General features: G+C 41.3%; 1 protein-coding gene across 12 annotated transcripts in view; it reads right to left on the reverse strand.

Moving 5' to 3' along the window:
* The window catches only part of LOC109094940 (girdin-like), a 45,274-nt gene that overhangs the window by 2,480 nt on the left and 22,348 nt on the right, over positions 1-20,446 (reverse strand). For 3 of the 12 annotated variants that reach the window (XM_042761264.1, XM_042761272.1, XM_042761261.1), the window contains 10 exons: positions 17,097-17,242; positions 16,870-16,962; positions 8,485-8,687; positions 8,289-8,300; positions 6,697-6,774; positions 4,408-4,587; positions 4,251-4,319; positions 2,455-2,618; positions 1,207-1,486; positions 252-570 (listed from right to left, as the gene is read on the reverse strand). In XM_042761264.1, coding sequence (XP_042617198.1) covers positions 506-570; positions 1,207-1,486; positions 2,455-2,618; positions 4,251-4,319; positions 4,408-4,587; positions 6,697-6,774; positions 8,289-8,300; positions 8,485-8,687; positions 16,870-16,962; positions 17,097-17,242 — 1,290 coding nt within the window. In that variant the 3' untranslated portion in view covers positions 252-505. Of the gene's footprint in view, positions 1-251; positions 571-1,206; positions 1,487-2,454; positions 2,619-4,250; positions 4,320-4,407; positions 4,588-6,696; positions 6,775-8,288; positions 8,301-8,484; positions 8,688-16,869; positions 16,963-17,096; positions 17,243-20,446 lie in introns of those variants that run through there. The other 9 variants (XM_042761263.1, XM_042761262.1, XM_042761269.1 and 6 more) reach the window with 7 other exon arrangements.

Here is a 20,446-nt window from a genome sequence, read left to right on the forward strand (position 1 = left end):
TTTCAGGATTCACAGATGAATAGAAAGTTCAGAAGAACAGCGTTTATTGAAACAGAAATCTGCTGTGACAATAATGTCTTTACTGTTACTTTTCATTTAATGTATCTTTGATGAATAAAAGGGTTAATTTTTTTAAAAAAAATGGCTTTTTACTTTTTATGGCTGAGAAAAATAAGATTAATTTCAGCCGTCAGTACCGCGCTCGTCTCTCTGTGATCAAGTGTGAGGAAATAACAGACAAAACACTGCTATCAGTTTTATTACATATTTATCATGAAAATAAACATGCAAAATAAAGCGAGGAGCAATGAACTGATGGAAGATATTAACAGAGAAATAACCCATTTAACAGAGGCATCAGTATCAGTGAGACTCTGTTCATACAGTCTGTGTTTCTGAGGATTCAGTGAGTGTTACTGACTGCTCGATGCTGATTGTGGTGACTATGATTAGTGATTGTGTGTCTCCTGAGGAAGAGGAGGATCCTGACACTCACCGTGGGAATTCAGGACAAACTCTGCGCTCCACCTCTGCTTTTAGACGTCCTGCTGTCCTGTGACACTTCCACATCTGCAGAACGAAAGCAAGCCAGACTTCAACGGGACAGTACAGAAGAGCGCTATGATACGGTATGAGGAGGCACGGCATGCACGAACACGCCCAGCGGAGTCTGAGCTGCAGCTCCTCGAGCAGGACGGAGCGCGGGGAGAAAGCCATGCACACCAGCAACACAGTCAGAGAAGCCTCCTCCGCTAGCGCTGACAGACACAGCACATCAGCTAACACAACAGGATAATCACATGATCAGGATAAAGACAGACACTCATGCAGACAGGGGTCAGGGGTCAGCAGAGCCATGCAGTCACACGCAGCCGTACTCGTACCACAGCGACTGGCCGTCCTCCGAGCCGGCCCCGGCCCCAGCCCCGGGCTCAGCGGCAGCGGGCCGCTCGTCTGAGCGTCTGCTCACAGGGGCTCTATGGGGAGGGCCGCTAATGTTACTAACGAGCGCCGTGTTGAGGGACAGGATGGCCTGGTTTCTAGCGCCGCCCGTCACCGCTGGCTCACTAAAGATGGAGTCTACGGTGAAGGAGGGACCCAGAAAGGCCTGCAGGCTGGACGGCTCGGGCTCCTCTACGCTGCAGGGCATGCTAGTGGACTTGTGCAGGGCTGCGTCGGGGGCCTGGGGAGCGAGGCCGTACTCACTGGAGGGCTCACGGCTGTCCTCGGAGAGCAGGTCGTGGATGCTGGTGCGGCGCACGGAGCCCTCGGCCGTGGAGATGACGCTGCTGGCGCGGGGCAGGCCTGAGGACGAGTCCAGACGCTCCGACACTGACACAGACAGCGCCTTGCTCTGCGACGACAGGCCGGAGCCCTTGGTGCGGCTGGGACGTCCCGGTGGAGCCCTGCCGCTGGCCGAGCGTAAGATGCCACGGCTCTTCACACGCTCTCGGGACACACCAGACGACTGTGCTGAGAGAACGTCCTGCACACGAGAACACAAACACTTACAGGTCTGTTCAGAACAGGAACATGTGAGCGAGACGTCTGTGACGAGACCGCTGCACTACCATTCACATTCAGTCATGTAGCACACGCTTTCATCCACAGAGACGTGCTAATGAGGAGAACAAGCAAACCAACAACAGAGCACTGTATGTGAGTGCTGTGACGCGTCTCGGTTAGCCTAACGGTACACGCAGCAAGAGTGTTTGTTTTTACTCATCTCATTTGTTTAATAATAAATCAAAAGAAAATAAGCAGAAGTGTTAGAAGCTCTTTCTTTTTTCTAATAATAAAAATAAAAGTCAAAAGAATAGAAAAAGAATAGAGAATGGTTTTTTAAAGAAAACTAGTAAGAATAGAAATAGAATAGAGTGCTAGAGTTCTTCTATCATCAAGGATGCATTAAATTTATCAAGAGTCAGTAAAAACACTTCTAATGTCACAGCAGATTTCTGTTTCAAATAAACGCTGTTCTTCTGAACTTTCTATTCATCTGTGAATCATGAAAAATAAAATGTGTTTCCACAGAAATATTGTGCAGCACAACTGTGTTCAACATTGATAATAATCAGAAATCATCATATTAGAATGGTTTCTGAATATCATGTGACGCTGAAGACTGCAGTAATGATGCTGAAAATACAGCTTTGACATTTTTAAAACATTCTCATAGGAAACAGCTCTTTTAAATTGTATTAATATTTCACTCTTTTATTGTACTTTTGATAAACAAATGTAGCCTCGGTGAGCAGAAGAGACATCTTTCGGGCCCCAAAGCTTTGACCGGTAGTGTTTGGGCCTGTGAACTCGTGTCAGTATCACTGCGTCGACTGATCTCAGATGACCACACTGGGACTGGTCGGTCTTCTCCTGTCTGAGTGGACAGTTCTTGAGCACAGTCTGACAGCGTGAGACGAGTGTTAAGAGGTGTTTAAATGTGTGCATCACCTCTGCTGGCTCTGTGCTCTCCGTCAGGATCTGCTCACTTCCTGCAGGCTTGCCGTCCAGAGAGCTGTGCTGCGCTGACCTCTGCCTCAGGGGACTGTCCAGACTCACAGAGACGTCACCGCTGCTCTCGCTGTGAGGCCGGCTCACACTGCCGTTCATCACACCTGAGCGACACACACACACACACACACACACACACACACACACACACACACACTCGGCTTCTTCCTTACTGCATTTCTGCCATTTAATTATCACTCTGTTTTGTATGAATATTCCAACATGTTTGAAAAAACTAAAACAGATGTGTTGATTGTTGTTCCAACATGTGAGGATGGCCTTTATTACACAACTATGTCTTTTTGAACTGCACACTGTCCTAGGAATAAAGAGTCTGAATGATTCACTGACTCACTCTCACTGGAACTTAAAAGCAGGTTTGAGGCTGTTTTATGGTTTTTTTTAATGGACTCCTTAAAGAGCAGGTCAGATGGGTTTTCTAAAAATCTCTCTTTTGCAGTTTATAACGTAGCTGTCCTTAAATGAAAACAATCTGCAAAGTTGTTAATCAAAAAAGTGCATGATAAATAAAGATATTGTCTCTCAAAAGAGAGAGTCGGTTTCTGAATCGCCGTAACGAGTCGTTATATTTTCGACTCTTTTGTCTGTACCGGTGTACGTCACTGGGTAACACATTTGCATAATCCCCGCCTGCCCGCGAAATACGAACAGAGTCTGATCTGCCCACACAAACACTTCTGCTATTAGTGCGTTTACATCATGTTGAGAAGACGCGGTGTTCAAGGATACCACAGAAATACAATTCGAGCCTTTTGTTGTGTGCTTGTCATTTTTATCAAGAACTGCTTCTCTAATCTGGGCTTTTATCTTCGTTGGCTTCTAATCTTCTTAATTTGGACTAACAAGCTCTCTGAACCACGACCTGTAAGTAGTACGATTGATACGTTAGGTGTACATTTTCAATTGAGTGCTCAAATATAATTTTTTTTTGTGCCAATATGTGATATATACCTAGTGCAGCTTTAGGTTTCCAGGTAAAGCACAATATAACTGTCTTACTGAAGTAGTTCTAAAAATTCGCAGTGAACCTAAGAATATGTCGATTATTGTAGACCGACGTTGTTCTAATTACTTTGTTTAATAATAAAGAATGTAGTGTAGCACACAGACTTTATAATAATTGTGAAACTGCTGTTTATTGTGCTGCACTGGCAGTTACAGGGTTAATGCGGGAGAGATACAGCTGTTCTGTGTTCTGATTAAAGGTGAAGACAGAGCGTCTTATCCTTTTCTTAACCGGATTGAGCACTATATTATTGTTTTATGTAAAGGTGCTTTATCAATGATAGCTGACTAACTGGCTCAAGGACTCATCTCTGAGCCAATCACAACCGGCTTGATCAGCTGACCAATCAGAGCAGAGTAGGCTTGAGGAAGGGAGGGGCTTGCTCCGAACTTGTTTGGAACGAATCATTTCGAAATCATTGGCAAATGACTCTAATATTAAATGTATATTTTGAGAAATTATAATGTTTTCTGACCTTAGATGCATTTAAACTTGATGTAGGGGACTCCAACACAATATTGGGACACTTTAAAATACCATCTGACCTGCTCTTTAAAAAGAACGAGTGCATAAGTGTTTGTGAATCAGACATGAAAGCTCTGAGAGCTGGAGCGTGATCAGTCAGAGCAGCAGGAGATGACATCACAGCGGGCCAACAGACGCTCACGCCAGAGACCAGAGCCCCGTGTGCCGAGGGCAGTTTACTCACCCTGAGCTCGCAGCGCACCGCACTCCTCCGACGACAGCTGTGTGATGTCATCACTGGACACAGCAGTGTCTACAGACGAGACCGCAGCACATGGTCAGCAGCACAAAATGCAGTTCTATTTCATCAGCTGTGTCCCTGTATGCTGCAGTGAATGTACCTGTATCAGAGCGCTGGCGAGCGCCGCGGGTAAAGGTCAGGGTCAGGCTGGCGTAGTCCATGGATCCAAACTCCTTCCTGTGCTGAGAGCCGATGGCCTCGTCACGAGCTTCGAGATGATCTGTGCTGCTGGACCACTGACCCTCAGACAGATCCATCGTCTGCAGCAGGTCGTTCATGGCTGAGACACACACACACTGGATTAACTGCTAAAGGTCCGCTGCGAGATGCATGCGGTCAATATGAGTGAACACTCAGGACAAAAACAAGAGATGTGAAGAAAGACAGCAAGACTGAATGCAAGAGATCAGCGGAAACACAACCTCACAAGTGTTCATGATACTATGACAGCAGCATAAGGTGTGTGGAGACACTAATCCGTCAGACACATGAACAGTTTATATACCACCACCACCTCAACAGTGTGTCAGTCCAACGCTAGTGTTAACTAACCCATTACATGTGTGATAGAGTTCATACACTCACACTTGTCTGGTGTCCATCTTTGTAGTTCTTAAGGGGTCATGAACTGCCTTTTTTATTATTTTGTGCTGTTCTCTGATGTCCACATATAATAATTTATCGTTAGCTTCTGTGTTTGCCTTTCTCGTTATTTACACTACATACGCAAACTGGCGTGGGCTAAGCAGTGATGTAGAACCGGTGTTATTCTGCATCTGCGGGGGCGGGGTTTAGCCACACTATTAAGTCATAGAGCAGCACACTCCATAACCTGTCATTTTGCCAGATTGGCTTCAATATAACCTGTTTTTAGACTAACAAGAAAGTTTTGAGTTCTGAAACTTACAGGATGTTTTTATCGTACAATGACCTCTTATATGTCAAAAGATTAAGGGAATTTGATTTCTCAGTTCATGACCCTTTAAACCTTCTCTGAGGGACAGTTTTCAGTGTTGATTTAAATGTAATGATTGATGGTTGGGTACTGTCTTCACTGTGTGGGATGATTGCTGGTGTCTTAAAAGAAAATAACAGTACATATCTATCTACACATTTATATATGTATATATATATTATTTTTTCTTTTCATTTCATCCTAATGAAAGCATTGTAAGATGTGGGGCACTGAAATCTCCAAACAGATCTGATTTGGTCTGAGGTAGGGTTGTGCTGATAGATGACAGTATTGTGTATCGATGATAGCAGATGTCTTTGTCGATAATCAAGTCGATATTAGGCTCATTCTCGTATTAATGAATACAATTAATATAATTCGGCTATCAAATTGCCTTGCTATTTCACTTCAGCACCGCATTTCAGACACACGTGCGCGCAAATGAGGATTAGAGCCGGTGAAGGAGACGTACATCGTCTGCAGATATAAGGTATTTCATTGCACTTTAACAAGTAATCTGAATGACCTGTATGTGTGTAATATTTTAAACAAGCCCTCACTAACTGAGTTTAATGCCACAGTTATATTAGAATACATCTCATTCTTGTTTCTGTGGCGGTGCGTCGAGCTCGTCATGAGGCGCGCAGTCCGGAGCGATGTATGACTGATGCATCAGTTCAATTCAACACTACCTTCAAATATATGAACTTACCTGTTTTAAATACTTTATATTTAACGTGTTTGTTTATGTCCAATATTAGTGTTAAACTGTTGGACTTTAAATGAAATCTACTATTGATTTTCACCGTTGACTGATTTTGCAGAACATTTAAACTGATAAATTCCATGCGCAGATGAGGCAAATTTGTCACAAGACGCGCGATATGACAGTTGCGTCCGACTATATATGAACTAGCTGTTTTAAATATAGTATTTTTATATTTAACGTTAGTTTATCAGTATGTTTGAAAGTATATTTTTTAGATTATTGGTGATTCCATAGGCTCACTCTCGCACACCTGCACAGTTTAAAACACCAAATAGTTATGCTATGACAAGTACACAGAGTCTCTCTCTTGCTCCACCCATGCACGATAATATCATGTATCATCGATCTCACGGGCTGACGATATGACGATTTAAAAAATGACCATATCGCCCAACACTAGTCAGAGGGCTGAGGTTGTAACCTTGTACTTTAATCTTGAAAATCGTTTGTAACTGATCTGAATTATGCTTATTCATCTGAAAAGAGGAACATAACTCTAACTGTGTCACAGTCACTATATCGGTGACGAGAGAAAGAGGAGAGTGCAGATGTGTCTAGTGACTGATGTTGATAAATGATGGGAGTGCTTAGAAGTCCACTGCAAAAGAGACGGACAGTAAGAGTGTGTAGAAGAGTGTGATGATGTGGACAATCAGATGTCTTACACATAGAGCGGCGGTAGACGGCCTTCACTCGGTCTTTCTCCTTGGATCGGTTCCTCATGAACGGAAGCTTTTTCGGCGCTGTCACCGGACAGCACAGCAAGGCAAAGAAACACAAAGAGCAGGAGGAGAGAACATGTTAGCGTGACAACCAGTGCACCATTCTGTCTAAATGATGCTGATACGTTTAGCATGATCACTCTGAACATCAAGAGAACACACATGTACTGAAACGTACGCCACAGTCTGATGACAACAGGACATGGTTATTAAAGAGTGCAATGCGGGAGATAGTCACAGATCATCTATGAGCAGCTCAAATGGACATTCTCCATGTGGTCTCACACACAGATGAATGAATGACATTGGAGAACTATGGCAGACGAGCATTGAATCGCAGTCACACACTCTTTGCATTGCACCTTTTAAAGGGGACATCGGATGCTCATTTTCAAGTAGTTGGTATGATTCTTTAGGGTCTTCATGAAATGTCTGCAACATACTTCGGTTAAATTTCCTCAATGGTCGTGTAAAACAACACCCTTTTTAGCTTAAAATAGCTCTGTTCACAGATGCATGTCTCTTTAAATGATAATGAGCTACTGCTCACCCTGCCCCTCTCTTCCATTTCATGTATTCTGTGGTGTGTTACCATCAAAAACAAAACTAAACCAATGCTTGGCCCTGATGTCGGGAGACATACCTCAAGCTTGAGCTTCACTTCAGCGTAACTACATCGTCACTGCAGCTGCAGACTCGAGAGAATATTCACACTAGAAGCATCACAGCAGTGGCTCCAAAGGTACATATTTGTTTAAAAAGACAACTATACATTTGTTTTTAGAAGTTGGTCAGTTATAAACTTTAAAGTTTTAAAGTCTTGAAAGTTTGTATGAGTGTGAGCACCACAGTAAAAACAGACTTGGTGCCGAAACCATAACTTCAGTGCTGCTCACACGACTCTACTGCTCCTGGTGTGAATGCGCTCATTTGTTAACATGCATGCCGAAAAAATATGCGCTGTTCAACTTTGCAGTGTGAAACCAGTCAACGTGGTCGTGGGCGGGGCTTGTGCAATATGATGTCATACTGCTTGGAAAAATTTATATAAGCAAACACCATGTAAAAGTGAATTTTGCATCCAATGTCCCCTTTAATAGAGAGGAACACAAATGCAAAGTGTTCATGGGCTGACTGACAGCATACTGTTAGAGGAAACCTGCGCTTGGCTTTTCTCAACTCGCTTTCCTTTGCAAAGAAAGCAAGAAAACATGAGAAAGCGTCAGGCTGGAACTACACGATCATATGTCACACGTGTGTTTGCTGAAATCATTCTCGAGCTGAGATGTGAGCTCGCCATGTTTTCTGTTGGATGCGCACAAAATCACATATAGACAGTAAACAGGCATTTAATACAACTTTTCTATAGCGCTGAATTCACAAATGCAGTCGTTGTGATGATTGATAAACAAACAAATGATTTGTTTAAAAAAGAAAACAAAAGATGGTGTATGGGATCAAGAGTAACATTTCCCAGTTTTAAACCCGCATGCACCACCGTGTACTAGCAGCCCGACCATGCCTCCAACACACACCTCTGAGCGGAGCTGGATTCACTCATGAAATCAGTGGAAATCATTCGGTTGACTCAGTCAATTAATGAACCTGTCGGAGTGATTCAGGAGTGAAGTGACTGACTAAACTACATTGAAACTTGCACACTGCAGGAAGGTCAGTCCTGCACTGCAGATGCAGAACACTGCAGGGAACAGGAAGTGTGCTGATACTCACTGCTGGTGCGGTGGGTGAGCGTGTCCTCCAGTGAGTTGGATCCAGAGCCGACGGACGAGCTGTCCTGACTGTCCGGCTGCGGCAGCATCAGGAAACCTTCGCTGGACTCAGAGTGGGGTGGGGTCTGTGTGAGAGAGCGCATGCGCTCACGACTCTTTGGCTTGATCAGTTTCTTCATCTTCAGCGTGATCCAGTTGCCCCTCCTACAGAAAAAATTTAAAAAAAAAAGAAAGTGATGTGACATACAACCAAGTATGGTGACCCATACTCAGAATTGGTGCTCTACATTTAACCCATCCAAAGTGTACACACACAGCAGTGAACACACACACATCGTGAACACACACCCGGAGCAGTGGTTATCATTTATGCTGTGGCACCCGGGGAGCAGTTGGGGGTTCGGTGTCTTGCTCAAGGACACCTCAGTCGTGGTACTGCCGAGACTCGAACCCACAACCATAGGGTTAGGAGTCAAACTCTCTAACCACTAGACCACAACTTCCCCTCAGCAACTCTTATCATGTGATCTTATCAGGATTGGGCGCTGCTCTAGTAGCGACCAGCAGCACTGTGCCTCATGTGTTTGGTGTTTGGAACTGTTTGTCCCTCTTTTCATCTCTGTTACGTGTTTTGTTACCCAAAGCATCAATTTTATTTATTTTTTTACCTTTTTAATACATTTCAGTACTCATTAGATGGAATGGACTGGTTCTGGTTTTTGATACTTTGGGCATTTTTGGGGGCTGTTTGGAGTGCTCAGGAATCCCCACGCTATCCAATGCTACAATACAGCTGGGAATTGCTGCTCCAACTGCGGGGAATTATCCAAGGACTGTGGAGAATTGTAGTACAGACTTGCAAAGAAATACAAGTTATGAAAATTTGGATTTTAATATAAAGGTGAGGAAGAGGGGAAAACGAGGTGGAATACGACTCAAGTTAAAAAAGTTGGGGTTCAAGCTTCTCTCACTGCCCAGCATAATCCTCGTGAATGTGCAATCTTTACGAAGTAAAATAAATGAACTGCAAGTAAATGTGTGCTGTCTACGGGAGTACAGAGAAGCTTGTATGATTGCACTAACAGGGACCTGGTTAAATGGGAATGATTGTGACACTGAACTGTCTTTGGATGGTTTTGGGGCACCTCTACGGCTGGACCGTGAATCTTCAGTCACAGGGAAGTCTCAAGGAGGAGGTGTCTGTCTGTACGTGAACAATCGATGGGCAAAGACAGTGATTGTGCGTGAGGAAATGTGCACTGCAGATATAGAACTACTGACTGTATCTATCCAGCCTTTCTATTTGCCAAGAGGATTTCAGTGGTATACATTCATTCGAAGTCTGATGTTCAGAAGGCAATGGAGATAATCAGTCAAGCGGTGCATCGGTATCAGTTGAATTCACCGGATGCTCCCCATTTTATTATGGGCGATTTTAACAAGTGTTCTTGGAGGGAGTTTTAAATTTCCAGCAATATAGACTGTCCAACATGCCATCATAAAACACTTGATCTATGTTATGGGTCAATACCAGATGCATATAGATCCTTTCCTAGACTTCCCATTGGTTGTGCAGACCATAATGCAGTCTCTTTGCAACCATGTTATAAATCAGTGTTGCAGAGAGGGAGGTCAGTTATTAGGTTGTTTTAAATATGTGTTGATGAGAGCGTGTTAAGTTTTTAGGACTGCTTTGATCACACTGAATGGAACATGTTTAAATCTTCTTATGTAGACAATAATGAGTTAGCTGATGTTGTGAGCTCTTATATTCACGTCTGTGAAGAGTCTGAGATACCTAGGAAATATGTAAAAATGTATTCAAATAATAAGCCCTGGGTGACAAAATCACTGAAATATGTTTTAAATAAGAAGAAACATTTTTTTTTTAATCAAGGCACAGATTTGGAAAAGTGTCAGGTAAATAAGGTAGTAAAACGAGAAATTAGGAGGGCAAAAAGGAAATATAAGGCATCAGTAGAGGACAAGTTTATTAAGAAAAATATTCAGTCAGCATGGGATGGAATTAAAGAAATGGCTGGTGCAAAAAATAAAGAACAAATAGAAATTACCTTGACAAAGTCTTTGTCTGAAAACGGAGATGATTTTAATGAAGGTGTATGGATTTTTATTCTAATTTAAAAACAGAGGAATATATACAGATTGAAAAAGCCTCTGTTTTGAGAGTTTTGCAAGCCACCCAACAAAATAAAAGTCCTGGGCCTGATAAAGTGAGAGAGAGAGTTTTGAGGAGTTGTGCTTATCAGCTCTGTGATATCAGTTATTTTATTTTTCAGACCTTGTTTAAATTACAGAGAGTACCTGCAGTGCAGAAAAATTTATTATTGTGCCAATTCCTAATGCCAGACAAATGATTTCAGACCGATTTTCTTAACGTCATTATTAATGAAGTACTTTGAGAGAATTATTAAAACTTGGATTGTAGAGTATACTAGTCAGTTGATTGATCCGCTACAATTTTCTTAGAGGAGGAATAGGAGTATGGAGGATGCCACTCTGACACTCATGAATATCATATATAGACATGTGGATACTGCTAAGGATCATGCTCGTTTATTACTTATAGATTTTGCATGTGCATTTAATACTATTCTCATACTATTCTTTTAGCTGAACATTTGTTGTCTGAATTTGAAGTTCCTAAAGGCTTGGTGGCCTGGATTTTAGATTTTCTGACCAGAAGATCTTAATTTGATGTTTGTAAATTTTTTGTGTGATTTTTTTTTTATTTTATGATTGGTGGATTTGGAGAAATTTCCTGTTTCCCACGTATTAATGTTTTATTTACAGATAGGTGCTAGGGATGGGTCACGATTTTCGAATATTCGATTAGTCGATTTAATTACAGAATATTGATTAGGCTGTGCAATTATTTTTTAAGAATGTGAACCGTGCCCGAGCGCGTCTGACCCCCAAAGCCCGGTTTTGGTTGTCTAATGTGATCGGACGCGGTTGGTTGGAAGAGGTGGGCCAAGGCACGGTTCAGTTTAATCAGGGTGCGGTACGCATGCAGTGTGAGCAGGGAATTACTGATACATGCAGCATGATTACGTGTACATTTCTGTGCGGCAAACGCAATCGATCTATAAAGCAATATCTTGTGAATCTCAAAATAATAAACCACAAAGTTAACAAAACGATGCACTCCACTGTGCTGAGCGAGAAAATTTCCAGTTTCCCATGTATTAAGTCCTGATTATAAGCTAGCTGCATTAAAATGATTTATTTGTTGAAAGAATAAAATGTAATATTCCACTAACTGATAACCATAAACATTTTCCGCCCAGATATAATTTTTTTTTTGACTCTGTTATGTTGATTTTTCTACTATTCACAAACTTTCAATTATGGTATAAATGCTTGGAAATAATGAAAAAAAAAACTGAACAATTTAATACAAACGAGTGTCTCGTGAAATAAATCAATTTGTGTTTAAAAAATTGTCAGTAATATTGCTGTTTTTTGTGTTAAATGTGAAGAATGACAGGTGCCACAATTTTTTTTTTTTTGGCGGAGTATACAGGTGTGATATATTCACTTCTACTTCACGCAATGTAACATGATTTTATTATCGTAATTTTGACTTTATTCCTAAAATATATTATGTATTTTGTCTTTTGTATTTTTTATTTTTTATGAAGTGTTAAATGATGATAAACTCACTGTCTTGCGCTGACCACTTTGTAGGCTATTTAAAAAACAAACAAACTTGAATTAAACAAACATAAAATGTTCCAATCATATTTCTGAATTAAATTAATAAAGAATCTAAATGAAATATGACCATTAAAAACCAAAACTAAACTATTATAATGGCTGCAACAGCAGCTGTGTAATGAGGACAGCAACACGGGCCGGACTCGGGCAGAGAGTTCTGATTAGCCCCGGTCCGGGCCGTGTAAGGATCTGTTTTGTAATGAGGACAGCGACACGGAGCTCCCCCTCGGTTTGGCGGCCCCATATAAGTACTACCAACTTTTTTCATGGGAGGTAGCAAAATCTGACAGGTATCAGAGATGGACAGAACACCGGCCGGAGCGTGAAGTGCAGAGTGAGCACAGGCCAGCGGGACAGAGGGTGGTGCGGTCACCTCACAATAACTCAACAGACTGTGCTCCCGTCTTCTTCCTGAGCATGTGGACATGCTCATTTTTTTTTTCTAAAAATATGAAATAGGTTATTGTTATAAATACAGACGTTAAAATAAATGTTCACATTAGTGCCGTCATTCAGGCTGTTCACAATATGTTTTAGGCGTACTGTTTTAAGAATGATATTCTGTTTTAGCGCATAATGTGTTTTAAGCCTAATATTCATGGCTGAATTAATCTGTTCTAATCTTAAATAATCTGTAAACGTTTTTAAAAATAGAAATGTCCTAGGCTCCTACAGCCTTGTGAGCAGATAATCAACGGACGTTATGTTAATAAGTGCTGTCTTTCGGTTATGTTATATTTATGTTTCAGCAATCATACAACCTTCAATTGGCTTGGGTTAGGATCGACTATTCTCTAATGAATTAAACAGTTTGTTAACATATAGATTGAAAGCCTGAATAGTCTCTCTCACTCTCTCTCTTTATATGGATGTGTGTTTATGAGTGCGTGGGTGCATGCGCGGGAGGGGTGCGATTTTCGACTACTAATCGAATAATACCTAGTGATTATCAAATATTACTTTTGCTTAAAATGCACATCCCTAATAGGTGCAGAAGTCAATATCCAGGCAGACACATTATAAAATATGCCGATGATACAGTGGTGCTAAGCCTATTAAAACAGGGTGATACAGAGCATGGGCCCATTCTGAACTATTTTTTGGATTGGTGTGAGACAGGGCTGGACCAGAATATTAGATTATTCAAATATTCGTTCAGTGGGTTGGCATTCAATTTTCAATTTTGAGATTCAAATATCTTTTTTTTTTTTTGAACACCTGGCATCCCCCCTCATTCGCCCTTGAATATGAACTGCCCATGAGTGAACGTCGTGATTCAGTTCATCTGGAAGAGAAGACAAAAATGCTGAAGACCTCAGCTGTGTGGGAGCACTTTATTGAGTGAGGACAAGACAAAGGCAGTGTGCCAAATATGCGATTTGAAACTGACCTACCACAAGTTCTGCAAGTAGTATGTCTATAATATATTGCTGGAGTAAAAAGAAAAAACTAACTGCTTTTATCCGGCATGTTAATCATTCATTTTACACATGATAAAAACGTGCACTTAATTTGCTTGGAAAATACTTGCGAATACGGTAGTCATAAAAAATTAAAAAATTAAAAATAAAATAAAATAACGTAGCCCAGCCTAATAATAATTTGTCTATATTAAAAGTATTGCTCTTAACAAACCTGTGTGTTTTGTATCACTAGTGCAGTGTCTGTTCTCGGAGTATATAAGCCCTGCTCGTGTGAGGTGCGTCACTTCTGTCTCGCACTGTTCTGTAGTTCATTAAAAGTTTATTCATTCTGAACGTGTTGCGTGTCCATACTGCACAAAATGCGACACTGCACTCCCTTGGGTCCACAGCAACACACCGCCACGCGTGAAGTCGACTGGATGAACAGTTCTCGATAAAATAAAAAAGCAAACAGACAGACAGACACAGAGATTCCTGCCTTTATTACACCATGTGTACACCGGACGCGACAGTTGTCGTTTCGCGTAGCACAGCAACAGCTAACGTAGAGAAGAATATGTTCAGCCCCCTCCCTCCGAAGCTGTGAATATTCTATGTTAATTACTACCGAAGCGTCGAAGCTCAAAAATTGGTATTCAGACAAGCCCTAGTGTAAGAGTCCTTATTTACAAATGAATGTTTCCAAGACTAAGACATGACGGCAGAATCTTATAACTTTTAAGTTAATATCCAATCTAAAATAGTTATTACAGGTAAGGAAGGTCAACTCATACAAGTACTTGGGTACAGTTACTGACTATTGATCTGCTGGAGATCCACTCACCAGCAACGTTTATTTCCAACCTGCCTGCATTTTTCAATGGATCCTGAGGACCTTGATTGTGTAGTTCAGGTGAGTTTGATCAAGGTTGGAGCTGAATTCTGCAGGACAGTGGTCCTCGAGGAGCAGGGCTGAAGACTTCTGTGTTACTCTGTGAGACAGCTGTTGCATTTATAATGCTGTTGCAAACACACAGAAAGCTGGTCATCTGAAGCGTTGTGCCTGTCCCCTCTAAACACACACTCAATGGCCTCAGTGGGAATGAACCGTGCCATCTGTTCTCCTCCGCAGAACCGAAGAGAGTAAAATGACACACAGGGATTTCTACTCTAAAACAACCTAATCCCGGTTTAATCACCTTAGGCAGAAATGCTGAATTTGGAGTAAGACCAGCCTGGAGAAATTCTGCATGAATCTGAGGTGGCGTTCAGAGTGCATGAAACTCCAAGAGGTCAATGCAATGCAAGTATTTTATACTACTTTCTACACAAGGAAAGAGGACCAGTGCAGTCGCTGTGTAAATGATGAAATTCACACAGGTGTGTGGGTTGTCACTAAATGTACTAAATCAATTTATAAAAGTGCATTTACATAATAGCATTAGCGGTCCACAGAAATGTTTAAGAACAACCGTTTATCCTGGCTCTTATCCTGCACTTTCTGGAGTCCATGTGAATCCCTCCTGGTGATGTGTTCAGATGGAAGCATCACGCTCTGAAGGCCATTACACACCTAAGATGTGCGTTTGCAGGCAGTGATGCTGCCCGAGATGGTGCTTTTTATCTGAGAGAACATCCTGAACTTTTGACATTTGGATGGTAAATATACTGAGCCACACTGTGTATAAAGGATGTGCCAGGACTGTTCGGCAGCAGACTGGGCTGTGTTTCCCAAAACTGCTGTGAGCTCAAGTAGACTGTAGAAAGCATAGGCACCAACAGTCTGTACGAGGCACTTTGGCTTATGATGCCTTTGGGAAACACAGTCTAGGTTGATTAGTGAGGCAGACTAGTGAGTTTAAAAGTACAACTCAGAAAATATTAAAGGGAGTGCAATTCTCAGTTAGCATGCATTTATTCGTGAGAAACTGATTTTGATATTGTACCTTCTCGCTAGTCTTCCAATATCAGGTTACTAATTTAGCTAATGCAGAGTGAAAAATGTTTTTCATTCCCCTGCCAGGTTCTCCGTCTCCTCTAGGTCAAGATCCATGATTAGGTCTACCACTACAATGCCATCAGCAAATATTACCAGTTTGCATTTCCTGCCTCTCAAAGCATTTCAAAATTAAAGAGTTGAGTACTAAGAGTAGTAGTTGCCCAGGCTGCATGTTAAGCATTTTAAAGTACCCTGGAGCTAGTAGCACACTATTCCTGTAGTGTAGCCCAACAGTACAGCATGGTTCTAACAATGTCAAGGTCACAGGTTGAATTGAATTCTGATGGAATCCATGAACTGAGAATGACTGAATGCAATGCAAGTTGCTTTGGATAAAAGCGTCAGTTAAATGTCAGTTAAATATTAATGGGTTTTCAAGAATCACCTGTGATGTCACTGGGTCACATTTGAGGGCAGTAATCCCACAAAATACACATTTGAAATCCCTGTACATTCCACTTCCAAAGTTATTCAAGGACCTAGTGGAAACCACTTGAGTAATCTGAATAATATTACTCGCTCCAGGGAAATTCAATAACACTTAGACTGAACCTTTTAAAGGCCACACCCAGTAGTTATGACTGTGAGGGCATGAGTGCAGTATGTTCTCCTGAGAGAGCAGATCTAAGTGAGATGCCATGGACTGATGTAGAACTGCTGCATTACCGGTGCAGCAAAGCAAGGAGCAACACCCTCTGACTTCATCTGCTCTTGCTCAGACTGATATCCCAAAGCATCCAGATCTAGTGGTGTTTCATTCCCTCAGCGAGAAGAACAGTGGCCATTGCTAGATGTCTACTGAGCCAAGCAAATCACAGTCAGCCCCACTGCATCTGTCAGGGCGTAGTCTGCGGGCGTTGTCTCAATTTCCCCGAATTTAATAGACTACTGACAGTGTCAGGGTAAAGCCCTTTCCAAGCTCACTGTAATTCCTAGAGAGTTCAGATTATTCACTCGGTTCAGGAAAGCCAGGAAGGTCTGGCATATTATAAGTATAGTGAAGTGCAGAAGCCTTGAGTAATTAGCCACATCCAGTGCTGTCTAGTGTTGTGGAGAGTCCCATCTGTGTTATAAAAGAAATCAGCATGCATATCTTGCTTTCATCCTTATCAGGGGGATGGACCAGAGCTGCTACAGGGAGCACGTCATCGTCTGGGCTTTAGTCTTAGACATTCTCACTCCAGAAAGCATTTCTCCAGTGCATTGTGCTGTCATACCAGTGATCTGCGTGAGATGGTGTGCTTACCTTCGTGGAGGTGATGGGTCATGAAATTTATACTGATCCATGATCTTCTCCTCGAGTTTCTCTTTCTGTCTCCTCAGCTCATTGAGTTTGTCACTGTGTGTGAGAGAGAGACAGAGAGAAGTATGCTGGCATCAAAGAGCATCAGCACACAGGAGGTGATATTCATTACAGGAAAACAGCTTCAGAAGATGAACAAGAATGAGGGTAAAATAATGGTGATGTCACACATGTATTGTCTCTGCTCGACGTGGAACAGGTCTTTGCTCTCCATGGTCTGCTCCAGCAGGGTCCGGTTCTGCAGCATGAGGGTCTGGATCTGATCCAGCAAATGCCGGTTCTCTTCCTCTAGGTTCCCCTTCAGCTGACTTAACAACTGCAGGACACATCACACACGAACACAGTCACCCTCCACTCATCTTTAGTTTAAAGAGCAGGTCAGATGGGTTTTTGAAAAATCTCTCTTTTGCAGTTTGTAAGGTAGCTGTCCTTCAATGTAAACAGTCTGCGAAGTTGTTAATCAAAAAAGTGCATGATAAATAAAGATATTGTCTCTCAAAAGAAAGAGTCAACTCCGAATCACCTTAACGAGTCGTCATATTTTCGAATCTTCTGCCTGTTGCTGGTATACGTCACTGGGTAACTCATTAGCATAATCCCCGCCTGTCCGCGAAATACAGACACTCTCTGTGTCAAGAAGACGCGGTGTTCCACGATACCACAGGAATACAATTCAACCCTTCAGTTGTGCTCGTCATTTTATCAAGGACTGATTCTCTAATCTGGGCTTTTATCTTCGTTGGCTTCTAATCTTCTTAATTTGGACTAACAAGTAGGGCTGCAACTAACGATTATTTTGATAATCGATTAGTTGGTCGATTATTTTTTTTATTTTACTTTTTTTTAGATTACTCAATTAATCGGATCTTTAAAAAGAAAACATTTTACATTTTACACATAAAACATTTATTTTAATTTTATTGACAAAAACACACTATTCCACATTCTGCCCGATGTCCTTCAAACAAACGTGCACCTGAAAGCTATGAAAACAGACAGTGCTTAACAATTTATTAGACCACCTGTCATAATAGAAAACACAAATATTTTAGGAATCTGTCAAAAAAAAAGTAAATCTAAAAGTTTTATTGTCATTTATTGGGCAAATAACAAACCGAAACAACTAAATAGTATTTATTCACATAATAACAGAAATGGCCCTCTTTGCCTCTGATAACAGCTTGCTGGCATTGTTTATGTACTTTTTGATTAATTGGGTATCTGAATAAAAAAAGCAAAGCACTTGACTTTTTTCTGCGTTTTTTTCATAGATAACATCAATAATTCTATTTTAGCATTAGAAATAGCCTACTACTGTAACTTAAGAGCTTTTAGGGGGGACTAATACAGAGAGCTAAAAACTGATTTTGGTGATTACCAGTACTGTTAGTTAAGAGCAGCAGTGGCACAAACCTTACAAAACTGGTTAAGAACCTAACATAAATTTGTTTTAATAAGTTAATCATTGTAGGCAATATAGTTTAAATCTCTAGATCAAAAATTAAAATAATAAAGAAAATTAAGATGAATTAAATCACAGTAATGTTCTGCAGGAACACTTTGATCAGTCAGTCATTTCTTTATCCTGTAAAAGCGTCTGACATTAATATTCAGACAGTTACACTGCTGTCCCTTCAGTTTCTAGTACTCTCATAAAGTACTCGCACCGCATGTTGACTTTTAAACATAAATGTAATGTTCATCAACAGATATTCCAGCACAGTGAATGTTTTCTCCCTCTCTCTCTGTGTTTCGTCTGTTTAACGCGCGTCTGCCGCGCCGCTCTTTCAGTAAAGATTTCAGCTCAACACAGACTGTCAGGAAGGGTCTTAATGCAAAAAGGGGAAAGGCTTGGGTGAATTTGTGACAGAATATGTACAGATAAGGATATGAGCGTTAACTGAAGGTTTTTTGCACTGAGGACGCACACACGTATCTGTCAAAGCGACTGACAGGGCAAGGCATTACACTAATGCATCAGCTTGAAGCTTCAAATAAAGATTTCTCATGTTTTGTGCAGCCTGGATCACCTGCTTACCCTGCAGGAGCTCATTCTGTTTCCTCCACTAGTTTTAGATGCATTTTTATCCACAGAAATGTGTAATTCAGTGCTGTAATTTGATGTGACCGGCTGAAGCTGGACGTGCACTGTGGGCAGACCCGACTAATCGATCATGAGAATCGTTGTTGATGATTTTAATTATCGATAATAATCGATTTTATCGATTAGTTGTTGCAGCCCTACTAACAAGCGTCTCCGAACCACAACTTGTAAGTATGATTGATATGTTATGTGTACGTTTTCAACTGAGTGCTCAAATCAAGTTTGTGTGCTAATATGTGATGTATACCTAGTGCAGCTTTAGGCTTCCAGCTAAAGCACTTTATTACTGTCTTACTGAAGTACTTCTGATAATTCACTGTGAACCTAAGAATGTGTCGATTATTGTAGACTGATGTTACTTCGTTTAATAATAAAGAATGTAGTGTAGCACACAGACTTTATGATCACTGTGGAAGCGCTGTTTATGTAGCTACAGGGTTACTGCAGAGAGAGACGAGTTAGTTAGGCTGGTGCGCATGTGATAAACCGTTTACAGTTTAGCAGCTAAACTTTAGCTGTGGGCACGATTCGCTTGCGTAAGTGTTAAACAAAATGTTTTTATGTCATTATTTTAAGAACTGTTGGAGCACTATATTATAGTTTTATGAAAAGGTGCATGCTAGGGTTGCCAGGTTGTCACAACAAAACTGCCCAATGTCTACTCAAAAGTAGCCCAATCGTGTTTCGAGGGTGGTCCCTCTTTAAAATCACATTCTGGGTTGTAAAATACATGCTTTCAGTCGGGGTTCCCCTGGGAAATTCACATTCCAGTGCCTAAATATGACGTTATTGGGGTCGCTACAACCCAAGACATCAAAAACAACCACGGACTTGGCAACACAGATGGTAGCGCTCGCTAACTTGCTCTAGCCACCTCTTAGTGTCAATCACAACAGACTTGGCCAGCTGACCAATCAGAGCAGAGTAGGCTTGAGGAAGGGAGGGGTTTACAGACATTTCGCTCAGAACTGAATCGAACGAACCGTTTTGAACTCATAGACAAATGACTATGTATAAATGTATATTCTGGGAAATTTAGTGTTTTCTGACCTTAGATTTAAACCTGTTGCAGGGGACTCCAACACAATATTAGGACACTTTAAAATACCATATGACCTGCTCTTTAAACCTCACGAGTTTACATGTGCACATGTTGACGTGAGATCAGGAAGTGTAGAGCCATACTCAATAGAGAACATAACAAATAACATGCAAAATTGCTATTGCTATCTGCTATAATAGCAAAAGACTATTGCTAAATATATGTGATAAAGCACGTGTATAATTTTTATGTGGATAGTGTGGTGTATTCGGGTCTCGTGTGAACATGTTAAGTGTTCTCACTCTACTGTCCTGCTAAGGGCATTGAATAAATCAAGTCTGATTCTGATTATTACGATTTTTAATAAAAAATCT

The sequence above is a fragment of the Cyprinus carpio genome, chromosome A7 (genome assembly GCF_018340385.1).
Source record: "Cyprinus carpio isolate SPL01 chromosome A7, ASM1834038v1, whole genome shotgun sequence".
Lineage (NCBI taxonomy): Eukaryota > Metazoa > Chordata > Actinopteri > Cypriniformes > Cyprinidae > Cyprinus > Cyprinus carpio.